The sequence below is a fragment of the Oncorhynchus mykiss genome, chromosome 5 (genome assembly GCF_013265735.2).
Source record: "Oncorhynchus mykiss isolate Arlee chromosome 5, USDA_OmykA_1.1, whole genome shotgun sequence".
Taxonomy (NCBI): Eukaryota; Metazoa; Chordata; class Actinopteri; order Salmoniformes; family Salmonidae; genus Oncorhynchus; species Oncorhynchus mykiss.
In genome coordinates, this window is record NC_048569.1 from 46,316,063 (window position 1) to 46,339,182 (window position 23,120).

Consider the following 23,120-nt stretch of genomic DNA (forward strand, 5'->3'; position numbering starts at 1 on the left):
TTTGAACTGTACATCATAACGACATAAGTAATAAGTCAAGATGTCATTTGTCATGTCATGCTTATGCCAATAGTGTGACACTGACGTACAGTTAAAATAAAGTGCCAGCTTAATACAAATATTTATGAATCGAAATGGCCTCATCCATGTCCTATCTATAACTATTGAAGCACAGACTTAATGTGAACAAACATGTTGTAGGCCTACTGGCCTAGTTAACACTACGGAGAACCCACCCGATGGTGAGACCTAGTGCGGCCAGGCTGAAGAAGGTGCCGTAGTATTTGATGAACTCCCTGGACCAGGCTATCTGCATGGCCATCTGTCTCTCTCTCATCTGATTCTGCATCAGGATCTGTCTCTCCATCTGGGGTCGGGCAGGAAGGTCAGAAATACACTTTGTCAGAGCTAAGAGTGGGCAAAACTGGTTGCAATGACATTGACATTACACTCAGTAAAAAATAAGTTTTGTTAAGCAGCAGAACTGAGCAGGCAAAACTGGCTGCATTATGGCGCAAAAGGAAGTTTTCCAGCAGCAGACAGCAAAAATTACAACCCAAAGTATGTCTGGTTGCTAAGTATAAAGATCCCTCCCAATGTGTTCTCCATGGGTTGTTCCATCTCATTTCAACAAGCCATGACACCAACCATCTCAGATAGTGTCTGTAGTTAGAAACAGATAAGATTAGCATTCCTGAAACATTTTATTGAAATTGTATTTGATCTCTAAATTAAGCTAATTGATTACACTGAAATTGGCCATTTTAATTCATATGATCTTTAATAAATAGAGTACTTAACATCCGATTTGGACCATCATTCTTCCTAACAATGAGTATCCAATAAAATGGTCAAAAGCCATCCACAGACCCACCCACACCCCAACAACCACTATACAGTCTCAGTTCTCTGTTTGACAAGTAGTATAAATATGTGGTTTTGAATATTGCTCCTTCATCCTTGGTAATGTATATCCTGTGAATCTGGCCATGTTTTATTTTATACCCCCCTTTTCTCTCCAATTTCATGATCACAATCTTGTCTCATTGCTGCAACTCCCCAATGGGCTTGGGAGAGGCGAAGGTCGAGTTATGCGTCCTCCAAAACCTGACCCGCCAAGCCGTGCTTCTTAAAACCCTCTCGCTTAACCCGGAAGCCAGCCGCACCAATGTGTCGGAGGAAACACCGCTCAACTGACGACCGAAGTCAGCCTGCAGGCGCACCGGCATGACACAAGGAGTCGCTAGAGCACGATGAGCCAAGTAAAGCCCCCCCGGCCAAACCCTCCCCTAACCCCAGGCTGTAGTGATGCTGCAACACTGATGCAATGCATTAGACCGCTGCGCCACTTGGGAGGCAATCCATAGCTTTTTTAAAGGGAATAAACCACACACACACACACAGAGGGTCTGATTCCTGGAGGCAAATTAAACTGAAAACTGAATTGCTATCATGGAGGACTAGCTTGAATTGTGAGGTTGACAGCACAATTTATTTTCACCATTAACAAAAGCTATTGGTTAAATAAAATGTGATCTATTTATAAACACAAAAGACCAGCAAAATGGAAATAAATATCAGGAACAGCAGCATCTAGTGGGCAAAACTTGGTACTTTCACACAAATGTATGGTAAATAATGAAATCAACTTCAATGGCTAATTTCTCTGAACAGTGGAAAAAAACATCACCAGATTCACAGGGAGTACATTACAAAAGGTTGAAGCAATACTCCAAGCAGCAGCTCCAAACTACTTGTCAGACAGAGAACTGATACTGTATTCTGGTTGTTGAAGTGGGATCAGTGGGTGGCTTTTTAAAATGTTATTGGATTCCTCATGTCTTACTCATTGTTAAGAAGAATTATGGTCCAAATCGGATGTTAGGTACTATATTTATTGAAGATTATATGAATCCTATAAATTACAAATGGCCAATTTGGGTGGAGTCTATTAGCTTATTTTCTCAAAGATCAAATAATATTTCAACAAAATAATGTTTCAGGAACGCTAATCTTATCTGTTTCTAACTACAGAAACAATTTCAGAACAATCAGATGGTGTCAAAATCCTCTTGTGCTTTTTGAGGTGGAATGACTCCCATGTCATAAAACATTTTAGAAAAAGGCTGTGCCGTTATCCTCGCGTGGTGAGGCATTGAAATGTATTGAAAACAGGGGTTAAACATATATTACTTTAACAAAATCTCTTTCTCTGACCAATTGTATTAGCATAAAATAGAATTGTAAAACATTTGAGCATACAATAAAGCTCTGTATTAGAATTTTTATGTTATACAGTTTTGCTCATTTCTATCAAGGGTGTCAATTTCAGACCCCACTGTAAAAAGGACATCAATTATGACAATTTATATTTTTTGGGTCATTTGTGGCAACATTGAATATTGGAACGGTAAGTGGGCCAGAATTGACAGAGCACTAGACATGGTAAAGGACATATAATGACAAAAAAAAATATCACTGACATTGTCTGAACATTTAGGAATGGTTAAAAAACAAGCTCAACGGCGATCGCCATTGAAAGTTATTTTTAGTGTAGGACTAGGCTTAATCTAGTCCAGACAACTGTTAGATTCCAAATGGAATTTCATAAAAACATAAAGCTTTACATTTCTGCAAACAGACGTTTCGTCCACTCTTTCTCATGTGGTGATCTGAATGACGAGAGAGTGAGACTGATTGGCTCAATTTGAGACTCATTAGTCATTACTCAATTGATTTTAGAGTCACACAACCCATTGTGAAGAAGTTACATGACCACTCAATCTTGAAAGCCATTGTGTCCTCAAGAAGCTGGAAGTATCATGTCTGCCTGATTGCCCGAGTGTCATTAACGGAGTGCTGCTGAATAGAGCATGGAGGGAGATGGAGGTGTTGTGACGTGAGAAGGGTGGAGCTCGTTGGTAGTTCCAGCCCGAATAGATCACCTCCTCCATCCAGTCAGGAGGCCTCTCACTGGGCCGGGTCACAGAGTAGAAAGTAATCCAGTGAAGGTGTCCCAAATGGCATCCTAATAATAAATAGTTGATTGGATTTATATAGCGCTTTTCTACCAACTGAGGTACTCCTAGCGCTTTACATAGGTTGAAACTCACCTAATCCACCACCAATGTGCTGCCCGGCACATTGGTGGTGGAAGTTCACTGACATTTCCTAAAGGCTGTGTGGAGGGATGTTCTTGACTGAGCATTAAACCAAACGCAAACAAGAGAGACCATCTCAAATAATTAAGACAAGTTTCTAAAGCAACTTTTATTTTTAGTGTGTTGAGCCTAGTTAGGAGATAACTTTGATGGTGATAAGGTTTTATCGTCATACGCAGGGAAACAATTTGAGCTTTGTGAAAGACCAGACAGTGACGGGTGTGAATGACTGTCTTCAAATACTAAATTATGAGCAATAATCATCTAGATTCAATGCTGTTCCACCTTCCTCATAACATCAGGCCACACACACACCCCTATAATTTGAGGGCTATTTTTCCCATATTTTGATAATGATGAATAAAAATGTCATAGCCTTCAATCATGCACGACACACCATAAAAAATGACCATTTAATAATTAAATCATGGACAATAACATAAAACGTTTTTGAGATTCTACTACAATGAGCAGTGACGTAGGTTTGACATCTTAATGCAGGAGAGAGGGAGAAGACATATGCTAGATACACCAGCTATACTTTTAAAATTGCCAGGTCGATTCCATTCATTACCAAGTGTCAGATAGTAATTTACATCGACAAGGAGATGGCTACAGTACAGTAATGTTCTATTTCTAGGTGATTCTGTCCTCACATTACCTTTAAGAATGTAAAAAATAAAAATAAAAATTGCATTAGGCACATAACACAATGCGTGTTTTACAGTATGTATTTTTACAACGATGATGCCTGGCGTTAATAAGTTTGTCACCACCTATGGGCACTGATAATGACATTGTTCTGCTACAAACAATGATCACAGGTGCTAATGGCCTCGCAGGCAAAAATGCAAAATGTATTCTTCCACAAAATGGAGGGAAAAAGCTTTTTAACTTGTTGCAAAAAGCCATCTCTAACGATTGCAATAAAATCGTTGTTTTACAACCTGCTTAAACTAGCCCCGAGAGGATGGAAGCACCTCACTTCATCTTAGAGACTGCGGTTGCTGTGATATTCTAGAATCTAGGGGAAACTACTGAGCACAAATAAAATGTGTGCTACTCAGTGGGCAAAACTCGTTTAAAATACATCTTTACAACCAGAAACCTGGCAAAACTGGTTGAGAAGATGCCATTACAACCGTTGTAATGACGTCATTTCAACCAGTTTTACCCACTGGGTAGGCAGGCACACCTGAAACGTCTATACCTTCCCTCCAAGATACATAAATATATAATGTCCACAAATTGTATAGGTTTATATATGAATCTTTGTAATGGCTTTTGCATTCGTGAAGACATAACAGACCAGGGGTGTAAGCACTTTGAGCCATTTACACTTTTCTAACATCAATAAGGCAGTGGTTCTCAAACTTCTCCTGGGGACCCGCACCTGTTCCATGCATTTGATCAATTTTAAAGCTAACACAGCTGATTCAACTTGTCAACTAAACATCAAGCCCTTGACTAACACCATGCCCAAACTGGACGCATATCAATTTTGTATGTAACAAGGTGTATTACCACAAACGACTGACCTCAGTTCATCTTTCAATCACCCACGTGGGTATAACCAATGAGGAGATGGCACGTGGGTATATGCTTCTAAAAGCCAATGAGGAGATGGGAAAGGCAGGACTTGCATCGCGATAGACTTCTAGTTGCTTGGCAATGCAGACGCTCATTGGCACACACGAGCAGTGTGGGTGCAATGATCGAACAACATGTATGTGTAAATGTATTTTGCAGCGCTCACGACGCATTTGGGTAGTGTGTAAGTGAATCAAGTGAGCTAGTTCAGGGCTACAACAAAATTGTGAATCTTCTGGGGGCCCCGAGGAGAGGTTTGAGAACCACTGCAATAGGGGGCAATCAGTGGTAAGTGGTTGAGTAGCCTATGACGTCAAATCAATTAACTTAATAACACATCAAACATTAAATTGATTATAAACTGCTATATCCCCATTTCAGGTAAGTCTAATGTTGAGGCCATGGGAATGTAATCAGACATTTTATATAATTACCTTATTTTGAAAAGCCCTGGAACCACACTTCTTATAGGCCCCATGCATATCAAATGTTTCTCAATTCATCGGCCTACATAACGGTAACTAAAATCATCTCCTTGGCTTCCAACTGGTGAGGTAGTCTAATTCAGGGGTTCTCAAACTTCAGGAGGGAGGGGTAGGGGGAGACACCCAAGCCCCCATTTTGGGAACCACTGGTCTAATTGACAAGTACATTTTTAAATTACCTTTATTTACCTACGAAAGTCCGTTAAGAACAAATTCCTATTTACAACACGTGTAGCATCATAGGCTATTTTTGTTGGCTGTATTTACTGCTATGTGCGGCGGCACTGCCTCCCAGAAGTAGAAAACATACATAGGATGACTTAACATCTTAGATAATGTAAATATTCTCTAAATAATGACCATAATTGTAATGTTAACATTTTTACTGGTACGTATGACCGGCATGTCAGTAGAGATGATTCAGACTCCTGTGTATAATCTGTACAAGTGTATTATCCTCTCACATGGGGAAATTCATTGGAATCTTTGGTAGGCTATGTATAAGCATCTCACCTGGAGCCGTGCGTTGTGCAGCATGAACTCCTGCTGCTTCTTGAAGTTCTGGTCCATAGATTTAGACAGCATAAAACCCATGGTGCTGGTTTAGATAATAAAATGAAGCCACATGCTATGAGATAAAGCAAGGGTCAGGGCTCTGGGTTTATCCTGGCCTGGAAAAACTCAGGGCCCTATTAAAGCAAGATGTGCATTCTACTGTAGGTGGCTGGGCCACCAACAAAACAATGAGGATTTCTATGGTAGCAACTGCTGCTAGCTAAACAATATATGTAGCTATAGAGCACTGCTCAATGAATGACATTCCATGGGTGCAAAAATACGTTTGTTAAATTTATAGCTAGCTAAAACTGTTAATAAACGTGTGACACTCGACGCCTGCTTACAGTAAGCGGCTAGCTAGTGGTGCATTGAATCATTATTAGCTAGCAAAGTCAGCTAGCTACTAGTAGTAGTTGGCGCTTTAAGGCAAACATTTCCACATTTGAAATTATTGCATGCGGTCTTGAAAAGCCACGTCGATTCACTGTGGCAGTGAAAAACATACCTTTTATTTTATGTCGCTATTCTATAAATGTATTTAGCTAGTTAGTTATGATTCATGTGTGCTGCTCCGCTAAAGTTTCCTTTTCCCAAGTTCAATTGGCATGTTCACGGAAGCAAGCAAGCATGCGCTGCCCACAACACACAGGCGTCTCACTCATTGGTCAGAATTTTGACATTGAGGGACTTATTTTATGCTGTCCGGAATTGAACCGGGCAAAAGCACGAACGTGGGGAGGGAGGAGAAGGCAACATGATGCATCGCTTTTTGCATAAAATATGATTGTTATTGATGAAGATCAGATCCAATTTTATGACCAATTTATGCAGAAATCCAGGTAATTACAAAGGGGTTCACATACTTCTTCTTGCCACTGTATCTGTTTTCGAGTGCACTTGAAATATTCATCATGCAATATGAATTGCCTTGGATCGTATGAAGCGGTAACTTCATTTAGCCAATGTATATGAAGCTAGACAATGGTAGTTTGACTAGCCAGCTATTGTACATGTCAATGTTGTATTGTATTTCATTAACTAGCTCTCTCTCTTGTCAGTGAATTCACATTTTTAATCATGTTTTGTCTTATTTCAAGTAACTAGCTGCAGGCTTAAAGAAACATTGAATGATATACTTTGCATAGAAACCCAAATAAAAGCATGTAGATAGAACGATGTGTGTGTGTCATGTAGGCTAGAATGGAGGTTTAAAAATGACAGCTGCATATGCGCCAATACATATGGCATAGTTTACTGTACACATTTTTAACCAGAAAGAATTAAGAACCAATTAATATTTACTACTCCTACTCCGGCCAAACCCTAACGACACTGGGCCAATTGTGCTCAACCCCATGGGACTCCCAATCACGGCCGGTTGTAAAATACAGCCTGGAATCGAACCAAGGTCTGTATTGAAGCATCTAGCACTGAGATGCAGTGCCTTAGACTGCTGCGCCACTCGGGAGCCCAGAACACAAAGTATACCTTGCAATACAAACTTCTCTAAAAACAGTTGTAGAATTATACAATGGGCCTTACAATAAAATAACCAGAGTTTGATTCCTAAACCAGATGAGTTCTCAAATAGCAGCTGCCCAATATGGGGCGGCAGGTAGCCTAGCGAGATCCTATTGGCGGGTTCTAGCATCAATTTGAATATCTCCACTCCGGTTCGCCTACTCTGTGAAGTGCGCGTATGCAATAATTCAATTCGCCCTTGCGCTCCTAAACAACGCCATTTTTAGAAACTGGGTAAAGTCTACAAAACGCTGTCCACTGTGTTACAGATTATAGTTTTGGAAACAGAAAACTGTTTGGAGATAAAATTGCAGAATATCGGCCAAAATCCATCTTTTGGCATATTCTCCCGCTGCCGGCCACTGGGCTTTCTCTCATCACCAAATATGATAGTGAGTGGAAACGCCAACCAAATGCTTCATATTTATACACCCGGTGAAATGTCTGGCTCATTGTTCTGTGGTTGCTATTCAAAATAAGTGTTCGTCACTTGTTTATGTCACTTGCTAGCTAGTTAACCAACTTCGGCTAACTGTCACGTCAAACATTGAACCTGAAATGACAGTACACTAGCTACATTTTCGTTTGTTTGAACTTTTTTTCTCTTGGCATTTACTTGGATATGTCCATGATAATAACGTTGATGCGAAAAAAGTTGTCACGTATTTATGGTACTACAGAGATTGAAATTGAAACATTGTTTGAGGTCAGACAGGCAGACAGCAGGGCCTATATTAACCCCTGCTGTACCGAACAAAATGCTAGGCTAGAAGCAAGGAGAAATAATGTGCGAGTTGAGATAAATACAAGAGAAGATTCGGACAGCAACATGAACATGATATTCTAATGGAGGTGCAGTGTTCATTTTTAGATGGAACTGTTAGCAGGCATAGGTTTGTCTGTTACAGCAAGGCTTGGAACGATCCTCATCCAATCAGCATCCAGGATCCAAACAAACCGTTCTATAATGTAATAGACATGCATATACATTTGAGTACGGAGACAAATAGCAAAAGGTGTCTCAGGCAGTATTTTAAGTATCTAAATATAATGTAACCTAGCAATCAAGGTACAGTGCATTCGGAATGTATTCAGACCCCTTTACTTTTTCCGCATTTTGTTACATTACAGCCTTGTACAAAAATTGATTAAAACATTGTTTTTCCCCATCCATCTACACACAATACTCCACAATGACAAAGCAAAAATAGGTTAAGACAGTTTTGCAAATGTATTACAAATAAAAAACGAATCACATTTTCATAAGTATTCAGACCCTTTGCTCAATACTTTGCTTAAGCACCTTTGGCAGCGATTAGAGCCGTGAGTCTTCTTGGGTATTACGCTACAAGCTTGGTACACCTGTATTTGGGGAGTTTCTACCATTCTTCAAAGCAGATCCTCTCAAGCTCTGTCAGGTTGGATGGGGAGCAATGCTGCATAGCTATTTTCAGGTCTCTCTCGAGATGTTCGATTGGGTTCAAGTCCGGGCTCTGGCTGGGCCACTCAAGGACATTGTGACTTGTCCCGAAGCCACTCCTGCATTGTCTTGGCAGTGTTCTTTGTGTCATTGTCCTGTCGGAAGGTGAACCTTAACTTCTGTCTGAGGTCCTGAGTACTCTGGAGCAGGTTCTCATCAAGGATCTCTCTGTACTTTGCTCCGTTCATCTTTCCCTCGATCCTGACTAGTCTCACACTCCCTGCCGCTGAAAAACATCCCACAGCATTATGCTGCCGCCACCATGCTTCACTGTATGGATGGTGCCAGATTTCCTACAGATGTGACGCTTGGTATTCAGCCCAAAGAGTCCCATCTTGGTTTCATCAGACCAGAGAATCTTGTTTTTCATGGTCTGAGAGTCTTTAGGTGCCTTTTGGCAAACTCCAAGTGGGCTGTCATGGTGCCTTTTACTTAGGGGGGCTTCCGCCTGGCCACTCTACCAGAAAGACCTGATTGGTGGAGTGCTGCAGAGATGGTTGTCCTTCTGGAAGGTTCTCCCATTTCCACAGGGGAACTCTGGAGTTCTGTCAGAGTGACCATTGGGTTCTTGGTCACCTCCCTGACCAAGACCTTTCTCCCCAGATTGCTCTGTTTTGCCAGGTGGCCAGCTCTAGGAAGAGTCTTGGTTGTTCCAAACTTCTTCTATTTAAGAATGATGAAGGCCACTGTGTTCTTGGGGACCTTCAATGCTGCAGACATTTATTCACACTTTTCCCCAGATCTGTGTCTCGACACAATCCTGTCTCGGCGCTCCATGGACAATTCCTTCGACCTCATGGCTTGGTTTTTGTTCTGACATGGACTGTCAACTGTGGGGCCTTGTATGTGCCTTTCCAAATCATGTCCAATCAATTGAATTTTCAACAGGTGGACTCTAATTGAGTTGCAGAAACATCTTAATGATGATCAATGGGAACAGGATGCACTTGAGCTCAATTTCTTTTGAGTCTCATAGCAAAGGATCTGAACACTTATAAGGTATCTGTTTTTTTTTAATACATTTGCAAAAATGTCTAAACCTGTTTTTGCTTTGTAATTATGGGGTATTGTGTGTAGATTGAGAATCATTTTATTGATCCTAATACCTAAATAGTGACTGCAAGGCTAGTTCAAACTGCAGTAGGATGGTTCTCCTCACAGGTGAGTGAATCAGCCCATGCTTGGTGAATAGCACTTGGTTGATCTCTGGGAGCGGGACACAGGAGAGCTGAATAGATAGTGAGAGACAAGAATTTATCAAATAAATCATCAATGTAGCTTGTGAGCGAGAAAATGAACATCCTGACAGTCTGAGGTAGGCTGCACTGCATTCATCCTACTGTTGGGATAATGTGTAATTTCATATTTGGCAGTATGAATGAAATCAGTGGGTTACGCCTTGATGACTGTATTAGATTTACACTACTTGTCCTATACATAGCTAATTTAGGAAAGGGACCATTTTAACTGGCTTGCTAGCCACCGGAGAACAACAACACAACGAGAGGCAACTATTAAAAGTTTTTCTGTCAATGACGTTTCTGTCCATCTTCTTACTGTACTGTCTTTGATAGTACCGGGGATAGTAAACGAGTTTTGATTGGTTTACAGGTTAATACTCAGCGGCGTTTGCCTGTCCAGCCACATACAGTAATTTGAAAAAGTGTGCAAGAATTGACACTGCCAACAAACAAATGTTTTCAAATACATATACACAATATATAAATAACAGCTCCTCCCTTGACAGAGATCGATCATCTAAAAACTAAAGCAGATAGCTTGATACGGCCCACCTGAGGTATAATAAGAACAGGGCCCTCCTATAGAGGAAGGTTCATAGGGCTAGTCAGATAGCTTTGGTTGAGGAAATGGCGCCCACTAGTAAAGATTCTATTATACACTGCTCAAAAAAATGAAGGTGAACACTTAAACAACACAATGTAACTCCAAGTCAATCACACTTCTGTGAAATCAAACTGTCCACTTAGGAAGCAACACTGACAATACATTTCACATGCTGTTGTGCAAATGGAATAGACAACAGGTTGAAATTATAGGCAATTAGCAAGACACCCCCAATAAAGGAGTGGTTCTGCAGGTGGGGACCACAGACCACTTCTCAGTTCCTATGCTTCCTGGCTGATGTTCTGGTCACTTTTGAATGCTGGCGGTGCTTTCAATCTAGTGGTAGCATGAGACGGAGTCTACAACCCACACATGTGGTTCAGGTAGTGCAGCTCATCCAGGATGGCATATCAATGCGAGCTGTGGCAAGAAGGTTTGCTGTGTCTGTTAGCGTAGTGTCCAGAGCATGGAGGCGCTACCAGGAGACAGGCCAGTACATCAGGAGACGTGGAGGAGGCCGTAGGAGGGCAACAACCCAGCAGCAGGACCGCTACCTCCGCCTTTGTGCAAGGAGGAGCACTGCCAGAGCCCTGCAAAATGACCTCCAGCAGGCCACAAATGTGCATGTGTCTGCTCAAACGGTCAGAAATAGACTCCATGAGGGTGGTATGAGGGCCCGACGTCCACAGGTGGGGGTTGTGCTTACAGCCCAACACTGTGCAGGACGTTTGGCATTTGCCAGAGAATACTAAGATTGGCAAATTCGCCACTGGCGCCCTGTGCTCGTCACAGATGAAAGGAGATTCACACTGAGCACATGTGACAGACGTGAGAGTCTGGAGACGCCGTGGAGAACGTTCTGCTGCCTGCAACATCCTCCAGCATGACCGGTTTGGCGGTGGGTCAGTCATGGTGTGGGGTGGCATTTCTTTGGGGGGCCGCACAGCCCTCCATGTGCTCGCCAGAGGTAGCCTGACTGCCATTAGGTACCGAGATGAGATCCTCAGACCCCTTGTGAGACCATATGCTGGTGCGGTTGGCCCTGGGTTCCTCCTAATGCAAGACAATGCTAGACCTCATGTGGCTGGAGTGCGTCAGCAGTTCCTGCAAGAGGAAGGCATTGATGCTATGGACTGGCCCGCCCGTTCCCCAGACCTGAATCCAATTGAGCACATCTGGGACATCATGTCTCGCTCCATCCACCAACTGTCCATCCACAGACTGTCCAGGAGTTGGCGGATGCTTTAGTCCAGGTCTGGGAGGAGATCCCTCAGGAGACCATCCGCCACCTCATCAGGAGCATGCCCAGGCATTGTAGGGAGGTCATACAGGCACGTGGAGGCCACACACACTACTGAGCCTCATTTTGACTTGTTTTAAGGACATTACATCAAAGTTGGATCAGCCTGTAGTGTGGTTTTCCACTTTAATTTTGAGTGTGACTCCAAATTCAGACCTCCATGGGTTGATAAATTTGATTTCCATTGATCATTTTTGTGTGATTTTGTTGTCAGCACATTCAACATTGTAAAGAAAAAAGTATTTAATAAGAATATTTCATTCATTCAGATCTAGGATGTGTTATTTTAGTGTTCCCTTTATTTTTTTGAGCAGTGTATTTTATTCATTTATGATTTACGTTTTATTTTTTAATTTCACCTTTATTTAACAATGTAGGCTAGTTGAGAACAAGTTCTCATTTACAGTGCCTTGCAAAAGTATTCGGCCCCCTTGAACTTTGCGACCTTTTGCCACATTTCAGGCTTCAAACATAAAGATATAAAACTGTATTTTTTTGTGAAGAATCAACAACAAGTGGGACACAATCATGAAGTGGAACGACATTTATTGGATATTTCAAACTTTTTTAACAAATCAAAAACTGAAAAATTGGGCGTGCAAAATTATTCAGCCCCTTTACTTTCAGTGCAGCAAACTCTCTCCAGAAGTTCAGTGAGGATCTCTGAATGATCCAATGTTGACCTAAATGACTAATGATGATAAATACAATCCACCTGTGTGTAATCAAGTCTCCGTATAAATGCACCTGCACTGTGATAGTCTCAGAGGTCCGTTAAAAGCGCAGAGAGCATCATGAAGAACAAGGAACACACCAGGCAGGTCCGAGATACTGTTGTGAAGAAGTTTAAAGCCGGATTTGGATACAAAAGATTTCCCAAGCTTTAAACATCCCAAGGAGCACTGTGCAAGCGATAATATTGAAATGGAAGGAGTATCAGACCACTGCAAATCTACCAAGACCTGGCCGTCCCTCTAAACTTTCAGCTCATACAAGGAGAAGACTGATCAGAGATGCAGCCAAGAGGCCCATGATCACTCTGGATGAACTGCAGAGATCTACAGCTGAGGTGGGAGACTCTGTCCATAGGACAACAATCAGTCGTATATTGCACAAATCTGGCCTTTATGGAAGAGTGGCAAGAAGAAAGCCATTTCTTAAAGATATCCATAAAAAGTGTTGTTTAAAGTTTGCCACAAGCCACCTGGGAGACACACCAAACATGTGGAAGAAGGTGCTCTGGTCAGATGAAACCAAAATGGAACTTTTTTGGCAACAATGCAAAACGTTATGTTTGGCGTAAAAGCAACACAGCTCATCACCCTGAACACACCATCCCCACTGTCAAACATGGTGGTGGCAGCATCATGGTTTGGGCCTGCTTTTCTTCAGCAGGGACAGGGAAGATGGTTAAAATTGATGGGAAGATGGATGGAGCCAAATACAGGACCATTCTGGAAGAAAACCTGCAAAAGACCTGACACGGAGATTTGTCTTCCAACAAGACAATGATCCAAAACATAAAGCAAAATCTACAATGGAATGGTTCAAAAATAAACATATCCAGGTGTTAGAATGGCCTTGTCAAAGTCCAGACCTGAATCCAATCGAGAATCTGTGGAAAGAACTGAAAACTGCTGTTCACAAATGCTCTCCATCCAACCTCACTGAGCTCGAGCTGTTTTGCAAGGAGGAATGGGAAAAAATGTCAGTCTCTCGATGTGCAAAACTGATAGAGACATACCCCAAGCGACTTACAGCTGTAATCGCAGCAAAAGGTGGCGCTACAAAGTATTAACTTAAGGGGGCTGAATAATTTTGCACGCCCAATTTTTCAGTTTTGATTTGTTAGAGTTTGAAATATCCAATAAATGTCGTTCCACTTCATGATTGTGTCCCACTTGTTGATTCTTCACAAAAAAATACAGTTTTCTATCTTTATGTTTTGAAGCCTGAAATGTGGCGAAAGGTCGCAAAGTTCAAGGGGGCCGAATACTTTCGCAAGGCACTGTACAACTGCGACCTGGCCAAGATAAAGCACAGCAGTTCGACACATACAAAAACACAGTAACACATGGAATAAACAAACACAGTCAATAGTACAGTAGAAAAAAATTAAATATATACAGTGAGTGCAATTGAGGTAAGATAAGGGAGGTAATGCAATAAATAGGCCATGTTGGCGAAGTAATTACAATATAGCAATTAGACACTGGAATGGTAGATGTGCAGAAGATTAATGTGCAAGTAGAGATACTGGGGTGCAAAGGAGCAAGATAAGTAAATAAATACAGTATGGGGATGAGGTAGTTGGATGGGCTGTTTACAGATGGGCTATGTACAGGTGCAGTGATCTGTGAGCTGCTCTGACAGCTAGTGTGGGAGATATGGGTCTCCAGCTTCAGTGATTTTTGCAGTTTGTTCCAGTCATTGGCAGCAGAGAACTGGAAGGAAAGGCGGCCAAAGGAGGAATTGGCTTTGGGGTTGACCAGTGAGATATACCTGCTGGAGCGCGTGCTATGGGTGGGTGTTGCTATGGTGACCAGAGAGCTGAGACGTTACTGTTTTATATCAAGGAAAATGTATCTCCAGTCTCATACAATTAGGATTTATTTGTAAAGGGAGGGTCGGTATGGATATTGTAGTTTAGGTTAGGTTAATTAGTAACTTTGGCAATAAACAACGAAATTGTCTGGGCGGGTGTTCCTTTGCAATAGGTTATTTTGGCTCACTTCCTGTTCAGGCTATTCATAGTAGACTGCTGGGCTTGCCCCATCACTGTAAATTCAGAATTTTTCCTTGTAAAGGAAATAAGGGATTTGATCATAGCAACTACTAGGCAACTCGCCAACTTTGTGTCCAGCCAAAGTGAAGGCATTTCACATGCACAGTCACTATCAGGAAACTGCATGGCTTGGGGGGAGGAGAATTACAGTACGGGAAGTAGATAGGAATATAAATACTGCTCTACATAACAATATATGTTACAGCTGTGATATGATTATGAAAGAGCCTCTGAAGGAACAAGAAATACTTCTATTAAGGTAGAAGACTGCATGTACTGCATTTAGTGAGTGCTGAACTTCATTTCGTTTATATGCCAACATATTTGGCTTAATTGCTTTTATTTTAAAAGGTGGTGGTAGATTATGCAGTTTCTTGAGATGCTTCTAAAGTTATCTTTAAGTGTATGCAAGTAGGGTAATAATGGTCTAGTATCTTTTTTTTTTAAATCCATTACATTTTTTGATGACTTTTACTCAAAGGCGTTCCCAAATCCACAATTCTCAGGTTAAATACAGAAATACTATTGTTAAGTTTCAATATCCCCTCTGCTCTGCACAAATCTTTTTCATGTTTTTCTACATATATATTTTCCATGGTATATTATTGTGCTGTGATATAGTCTTCAAATCGACTATATCTCTTATCCAGATTTTATATATATATATATATAATATTTTTTTTATCAATTGTTTTATTATATGTTCACGCAAAAGGCAGAATAAATCATTGGACAAATAACAATTAGAATGTCAGCACACCCCAACATATTTTTGAACGTGGGTTTATTGTATTGATTTAAAAGTTGAATTTATGCAATTCACTAAGCCTGATGTGTTCCATTTGTTTTCATCCTCTATTCTTGACCAAGTGTGTGTGTGCGGGCATGCTGACTCATACCAGTATGGTCTAATCATTTGGTTGTCTGTAAAGTTCGAATGAAGACTGTGCATTAAATGTTTGCAACATAACAAGAGATTCATACATATAGTGTATTCAAAAAGTATTCAGACCCCTTGACTTTTTACAAATGTTGTTACGTTATAGCCTTATTCTAAAATTGATTAAATACCCATTTTCCTCATCAATCTACACACAATACCCCATAATGACAAAGTGAACACAGGTTTTTAGAAATGTTAAAAAATAAAAAACAGATACCTTATTTACTTAAGTATTCAGATCCTTTGCTATGAGACTTGAAATTGAGCTCAGGTGTATCCTGTTTCCATTGATCATCCTTAAAATGTTTCGACAACTTGATTGGAGTCCACCTGTGGAAAATTAAATTGATTGGACATGATTTGGAAAGGCACACACCAGTCTACATAAGTTCCCAAAGTTGACAATGCATGTAAGAGCAAAAACCCAAGCCATGAGGTTGAAGGAATTGTCCGTAGAGCTCCGAGACTGGATCGTGTCGAGGCATAGATCCGGGGAAGGGTACCAAAAAATGTCTGCTGCATTGAAGGTCCCCAAGAACACAGTGGCCTCCATCATCCTTAAATGGAAGAAGTTTGGAACCATCAAGACTCTTCGTAGAGTTGGTTGCCCTGACAAACTGAGCAAATCGGGGAGAAGAGCCTTGGTCAGGGAGGTGACCAAGAACCCGATGGTCACTCTGACAGAGCTCCAGAGTTCCTTTGTCAATCAGGCCTTTATGGTAGAGTGGCCAGACGGAAGGCACATGACAGCCCACTTGGAGTTTGCCAAAAGGCACCTAAAAGACTCAGACAATGAGAAACAAGATTCTCTGGTCTGATGAAACCAATGCCAAGCATCACGTCTGGAAGGAACCTGGCACCCTCCCTACAGTAAAGCATGGTGTTGGCAGCATCATGCTGTGGGGATGTTTGTCATTATGGGGTATTGTGTATAGATTGATGAGGGAAAAAAACAATTTAATCCATTTTAGAATAAAGCTGTAACGTAACAAAATGTGGAAAAGTCAAGTGGTCTGAATACTTTCTGAATGCACTGTAGGCCCATGTTCTTTTTCCTTTGGATCACCAGTTGCTGACTCGCTAGAGAACAAGCTCAGACCAGCCTTATAAAGATGTAGGATCTTCATTCGATCACTCTTGTTGCTGAGCATTTTCCTGCTCAGCAGGAAATGAAAACTTGTAGTGTATTTCAGTTTTTTAAAGGCTTCTAAAGTTTAATTTCCACTTTGAAATTTCAGACTTTATTTGCCCTAATGAAAAATGTGTCAACCCCTACAAAAATGTCCATTCATTACAATCCACATAATACTTCACATTTCCTGTTGCTGCAGGATTATTTTCCTGCTGTAACAAACTGGCTCCAATTAAGGTCCGACATCTGTACAGTCATTTTGGTGTGTTCTATTTAAATAGACTGACTCATAATTCCACTTACAAAAGGTTGTGGTTGCAACATTTCAAATGTTTTCTCTCTTCTCTAGTTAGAATGGAGCAGGCCTTTCTTTTGGTTTTACAAGTAATCTTATGGCCCACTCTTGCAGGTATGTTATTGATGTTTTTAAGTACTTAATAAAATACAATACAATAGAGACTCAGGGCCACATTTTTAAAGTTTTTTGTTTGTTTAGTTCATAGAACCCCACCCCCACCCCCCACACACACACACACATCTCTCGTTCTCTCTTTCCACACAGCCTTGTTCACAGTGGAGGTGGACAGTCCATTCCACGTGGCAGAGTTCCGCGGTGTAGTCACCATGGGTTGCAGGTTCCAACCTGGGGGCCAGGTCCCAGACTTGTCAGTGATATGGCATCGCATCTGGCCTCCTCCAGTTGTGGAGGTGTACAGGCTGGAGAACAGACAGGAAGACCTCACTTCCCAGAATCCCCAGTACCGTGGCAGGGTACGATTGGTGACAGAAGAGATGACCAATGGGTGGGCCAAGCTAGAGGTGTCCATGCTGAGGATCAATGACTCTGGGACCTACCAATGCCTCGTGGAAATGGCGGGAGCTGATTACAAACAGACAACTTTGACTGTTAAAGGTCAGTCGTGAATCTGTCAGTGTAACAGAACATTACTCTAGGCTAATTCTAATTTCCAGTCTTTCAGTATTGAGTAAGAAACATTTAAGGAACTTTTAAAATAATTGTGGTAACACTTTAAGTTGCTCGTAAAACTAAGTAGTAATGCTGTAATTACACTATGTTCATGTTGTTGCATAGTAAAGTTTTTACGATCATCTATCTTTTAGCCTCCTATAAAACTATTGTTAAAAGCATGAAGAGACGTCGGGGAGATGAGGTAGAGCTGGTCTGTGAGTCTGAGGGCTATCCTCTGGCCACTATGACCTGGAAAGACAGGAGTCTCGGGAACATAAAGTCCAATGACACCACTGTTAGAACTCCAGACCAGCTGTTCCAAGTCACCAGCACGATAACAGTGAAATCCTCTGACAAAAACAACTACACCTGTGCCTTGATGGAGGAAGGGGAAGTTCCAAAGGGTCCATCAGCCAGGTTTGACATCCCAGGTATGACGTGAATTTTGATCACGTTTGATAACCCTTTATTTGAAGGGTACCTCAATAAGGACTTCATAACACATTCATAACTCATACATAACACATGAATAAGCTGCTTATGCACTGCTTATAAATGTGTTATCAAGTCCTTATGTAGGTACCTGTCAAAATGTGTTAACTCCTGTTTTTATTTTCACTTTGCAATGTCTGGCCTCACACCTCTTGCTTGACACCGATACCCTAGAAATGAGACTCCGTGACATTGTACTGACTGCACAAGGTAATGGAAACTAGGAGGTTATGGTGAGGCCTACACTATTTATTTATTTTACCGTTGAGTGTAGATGTGTTGTTGATTTAAAAGGTGCTATAAATGGGTGCATTCCTCAATGATCATGGTGTCAAAGCGTAATATTTACCCTTCCATTCAACAAAACACATTTGTAGGAGTTCTACGTCAACGCGGGAGAGAAAAGGCTTTAAAGATGGCAATGGAGATGGTGGAGATAAAGAGCATCCATCTTTCCATGAAAACCAAATTTCACATTTCACTGTTGGTTAAGATTTGGGGAAGTTCTGTTCGCACCGGCCTGTCTGGTGTAATATCGGGTTATTTCCAAAATGTTTGTTTGTGTTTTGAACTTCTCACTGAGACCATTTGCAACTTCTTGTTATGTATTATGTGTTAGATCAGCCAAATATATTTGTTTGATGATGCAAAATAACATTGTTAGCCTCTCAATCTTTTTTCTTCACAGATGAAATAGACCTACCACCAGCAATGCATAGTAAATGTGACACCCTTTCTATTGCATTGGGCACATCACTGACAGTGGCCATGGTCATTGCTGCTGCCATCTTTGGCTATTGCAGACAGAGAGGTAACTTTTCTGTTGTTCTTACTTGATTTGCACACATTTCTGTCTCAGGTTTACTACAAAGAGTTTCCACTGTTTGTTGGTTGCTGAGAGAGAGACTAGAGGATGTACTGTAACCTCTAAAGGTGTAGAGATGCTGTTGAGACCAGAAGAATCAATGAGATGGTGTTTTTCTGACTCATGATCTTGTGACACTGACTTAGCATGTGAGAACATGTGTGCGCACATTCTAAACCCATCCGAACTGCTACGTGTGAAAACACCCCCACAGACACGCTTTCTCTTTTTGTGTCAGGGGGATTTTACGTGTTGTAAAGTCATGTGGGTGGTTTCTCAATATAGGACTAGTCATTCCTTATATTTAGAATAGTTCCCTAACAATCTTTTGGTTATATCTTTACGGTATTGCATAGTATTTTAAGACTGCGTGTTAAAACGAGTTAGACTCAGGAAAGTCCCAAACTGCCTTTGACAGTAAATACGAGACACTGACAAATCCAGTTACTACTTAGTAAGTGATAACTGTAGTAGGTACAGCAAAATATCTCTTGCAACATGGAATGGAACAGAATATAAACTATTGTAAACTATACCCTGCTTTATCTTTCTGCTCACAGGGAGGCCCGGGGATCCCAGCATCCCAAGCACTAACACCCTCCTGGCTCAGCAGAGATGGGACCTGGACCCCTTTTAGTGTCTAGCAGCTTCAACTGGCCCTGGGGATAAACTGTCAGAGGGTCACACAGATGACCTGCTCCAGGAGGTCGTAGAGAAGGAGCTTGTCAGGACTGTGCTGAAGCTCCTCATTGAGACTGTAAACTGTGTGCGAAGGACTGAGAGCACAAAAGGACTCATGCACGCACGTACACTCACATTGACTCTGTCAGATAAAGTTGAATCATGTTACATTTACTGATACCTCAAGGGACATGTTTTACGTTTCTATGTTAACACATTTCACATTTGTTTTGATAACAACAAACCACTGATAATTGTGCTTATACCCAGTGGCGATTTTAGCATGTAAATCTTGGTGGGGCAAATGCCACAATTTTTTTTAATGCATGCCAGCAAAGCCACAATGATACACAACACTAAACAATACATTAATTGCACTATAACGGTGACAAACGGTGCCCACAAACGGTTATGGCCTACATAAAGCTGTCCCGACAGCAGAGCTTTGCTTCTGCACCATGGAGTGAATCCTTACCACACCTGGCTATCAGTGCAGCCTCTTCTGGCAGCGAAACAGTTCATTCAGCCCCATTTACTGACTTTTTAAAAACTTAGCTGATATGGCTGACTTTCTTAAACAAATGTGGTGTCTACTCACCCCTTGTGGATTTGCGTAAGTCGATAAGAACCTCATTGTCCTTCTAATAGTAACGAACTCCAACATGAGTGTTGAATTTTGAACCATACACAAACATTATGACATCGATGTTCAGTAAACTCATAATGTTTGTTCTTATCATTAACACTTCATTCTAAGTGCAAGCAAACGAGCTGCGACGAGGTAAGCCTTTCAGTTCAGCACTTTCAAAATGGACACCAACAGAAATTCAGACCGTGCGAGACATGCAGTTAGGCCAAATAAAATACTTCAAATGCTAGGCTATGTGGTCTAAAAAGGAAGGAAAATACAATCATAGACAATATACCGACACACTGACAGTGCAAACAAAATGACCCTTGCAATATCAACTTTTTTTGTTGAAAACAAATATTTGAATGGGAAGAGCCAGTCACAGGCAAACAGCGTTTACAGACCGAAAAACATTATATAGTATCCCCTCCTCGTGAAGAAAAGCACATGAGCTCATTTCTGCAGAAGCATACATGATGTTTTTGGACTCACCATTGATTGTTGTGCTATGCTCACTTGAACAGGAAGGTGGCACGGTGTTCCTTCTTGTGGGAAAATGTTGTAATCAAAGGTGCTTTCAAGACAACTGGCAACACTGAAAAAAAACGAGGTTGAATCATGACTTCAGTGATCTTCAGGTCGGAACTCTAGTTCCCGGCTTGGAATTCTGAGTTGGATGACCGTTCAGAACGTGTTTTCCCAATTTGAGCATGTTTTTTTTCTAAGTTTCCAGTTGTCTTGAACTCACTGAAGTCTGAGATTTCCCAGTTCCGAGTTTCCAGTTGTTTTGAATGCGGCAGAAGTCATGCTGGATTGACAGCATGGCCAATGTATTCAACCTTTTCTGGCCCATGGTGTTGCAAGTGAATGTTTATCCTTTTAAGCTTGGAAAAGACACAATTTCAGACAGATGTTTTAAATCCTTAAACCCAGACTTGGACCATACACCCTGTCCACTGAATAGCAGGCAGGGGAAGCAAAATAGGGATTGCTTTGCAACACTTGCAGTTAGCCACTGATTCCTTCCCAACCACTCGTTGAATTTGCGATTTCCGACTTGCTGTATATTGTTTATGTCCAATGGCCGTTTAGCACCGATACCTTTTATCTATAATTTATCTTCATATGAAAAGGATTTGACCGTACATTGTCGAAGTGATTCATGATGATAACTGCTTGTCTAGCAACTAGCTAAGATTTTGAACGTAACATCAGTTCAATCAAAGCTATAACATGATTTAACAGAATTTTATCTGTGGCCAATGACCTTGAGCCTTCTTGGATGGGCACTTCTAATGTAAATCTATGGCAGCACCCAAGGGGGCTAGAACTGCCTAGCTCTCCCTGTAGATTCCGCAGCGACGTAGTGTCCCCATGAGTGACAGAACACTGAACCAATCACGGCGCAACTAGAGAACATTGTCAATGCCTACGCTTTGTATATTCCTCTGGCTGCCCCTCCACCACAGAAAGCACTGAGCTAGGCTGAAATACTTGCATTTTGGAGCTGCCTTACTCAAGAAACAAACCATGTTTGTAGGCTGCTTTATTTACTCTGTGACATGAATGAATGAATGACAAAAAAAGTTTTTAATTGCTTAACAGGTGGGGCTCAAAACAGGTGGGGCTCTGCCCCCTCCTGCCCTGGATGATGGGTCGCCACTGCTTATACCACATTTACTTGCTGTATGTGCTGTACCTTTACTATGTATAATACAGAGATAATGACATGTTTATGCAGAGATGTCCCATGTTGGGGGATGATATTGAAAAACCAGTTCAACTCCATGCTCACCATGAAACTCCAGAAAGCAAATGAGTGATTTCAGCCACAGTTTTAGTATTGCTCATATTAATGCAGTTATTTACAGTACCTCAAGGATTTTATGCTGTTTGATAATCATTATGAGTCTAACCATTCGCTGACCACACAGTTTCATTTTCAGTCCAATGTACCATTTCCTGTCAAACAAACTGTCTAAAGACAGCTGTGCTAAAGCAAGGAAATGCTCTTGATTTTTCCCACAAAATAAAACATTCAGTCAAACGAACTCAGTCATCAACTCCGCTCTTCTTTCTAATTCCCATAATATAACATTGTAAAACAACTGACACATGATGTGCCTTGATAACTGTTTGCTGTTTGTGACCGTATGCTTTGCTACACAAGGAAACAGACAATGATTTCCCAGTATCTCCACCCTGTGAGGATCTTTTCCTTATTGATGTGTCTTACCTCAGATATCAATGTCTTTCTTCTGTTGTCTCCAATGTATCTATTGTTCTACCATGGTGTTAAATAACATACGCCATTAGTATGGAAGGGCATTTTTCAGAAGGGTCCCAATTAAAATGCTCTCTTTCCTCTGCATTTCAAACAAATGAAACAGTGTGCAGTGAATTACTGTTGTTGCATTAAACTAACAACCAAAGTATCATCCTACTGATTATCCTACTGAAAGGTCTGGTGGTTTCCAGTACCTCTGAACTCCACTGTGTAGAGCACCCATTAGTGGTCATTACTCATTATTACAATGCTCAGCTCAAAATGGGAGTCAAGCCTGTGCTTCTGAGGCTAGAATAAATCCAGAGTTATTTGTGTAATGTATGTGATGTTGATGAATATATGCCGAGCATCATCACATAAGAGCTTGGTAGTCAGGAAGCCCATACGCCAGCAA

General features: G+C 41.2%; 2 protein-coding genes across 9 annotated transcripts in view; one reads left to right on the forward strand and one right to left on the reverse strand.

Annotated features, from left to right (window-relative positions):
- Window positions 1-6,456, reverse strand: part of LOC110523954 (plasminogen receptor (KT)) — a 20,707-nt gene extending 14,251 nt beyond the window's left edge. Inside the window, exons 1-3 of one of the 2 annotated variants that reach the window (XM_021603123.2) lie at window positions 6,300-6,447; window positions 5,750-5,834; window positions 237-367 (exon numbers count right to left, since the gene is read on the reverse strand). In XM_021603123.2, coding sequence (XP_021458798.2) covers window positions 237-367; window positions 5,750-5,830 — 212 coding nt within the window. In that variant the 5' untranslated portion in view covers window positions 5,831-5,834; window positions 6,300-6,447. Of the gene's footprint in view, window positions 1-236; window positions 368-5,749; window positions 5,835-6,299 lie in introns of both variants that reach the window. The other variant, XM_021603122.2, reaches the window with a different exon arrangement.
- On the forward strand, window positions 4,799-22,491 carry LOC110523955 (programmed cell death 1 ligand 2). Of its 7 annotated transcripts, none has more exons than XM_036977683.1 (6): window positions 4,799-5,039; window positions 17,150-17,209; window positions 17,363-17,713; window positions 17,923-18,201; window positions 18,951-19,073; window positions 19,688-22,491. In XM_036977683.1, exons 2-6 carry the CDS (start codon window positions 17,155-17,157, stop codon window positions 19,762-19,764), a joined length of 885 nt encoding a protein of 294 aa, XP_036833578.1. In that variant the 5' UTR covers window positions 4,799-5,039; window positions 17,150-17,154; the 3' UTR covers window positions 19,765-22,491. The 7 variants fall into 7 exon arrangements, with proteins under 7 accessions (XP_036833578.1, XP_021458801.2, XP_021458804.2 ...); XM_021603126.2 differs by lacking the exon at window positions 4,799-5,039 and adding an exon at window positions 6,502-6,633; XM_036977682.1 differs by lacking the exon at window positions 4,799-5,039 and adding an exon at window positions 6,515-6,633 and having other exon boundaries at window positions 17,154-17,209.
- The last annotated feature ends 629 nt before the right edge of the window (window positions 22,492-23,120 follow it).

What these genes read in the sequence shown, in the direction of transcription:
- LOC110523955 (XM_036977682.1), top strand. Translation starts at nt 6,575, where the DNA reads ATGATTGTTATTGATGAAGATCAGATCCAATTTTATGACCAATTTATG. An exon ending in CAATTTATGCAGAAATCCAG is followed by an intron (nt 6,634 to 17,153) that starts GTAATTACAAAG and finishes TTCTCTAGTTAG; the next exon opens with AATGGAGCAGGCCTTTCTTT. An exon ending in AGCCAGGTTTGACATCCCAG is followed by an intron (nt 18,202 to 18,950) that starts GTATGACGTGAA and finishes TTTTCTTCACAG; the next exon opens with ATGAAATAGACCTACCACCA.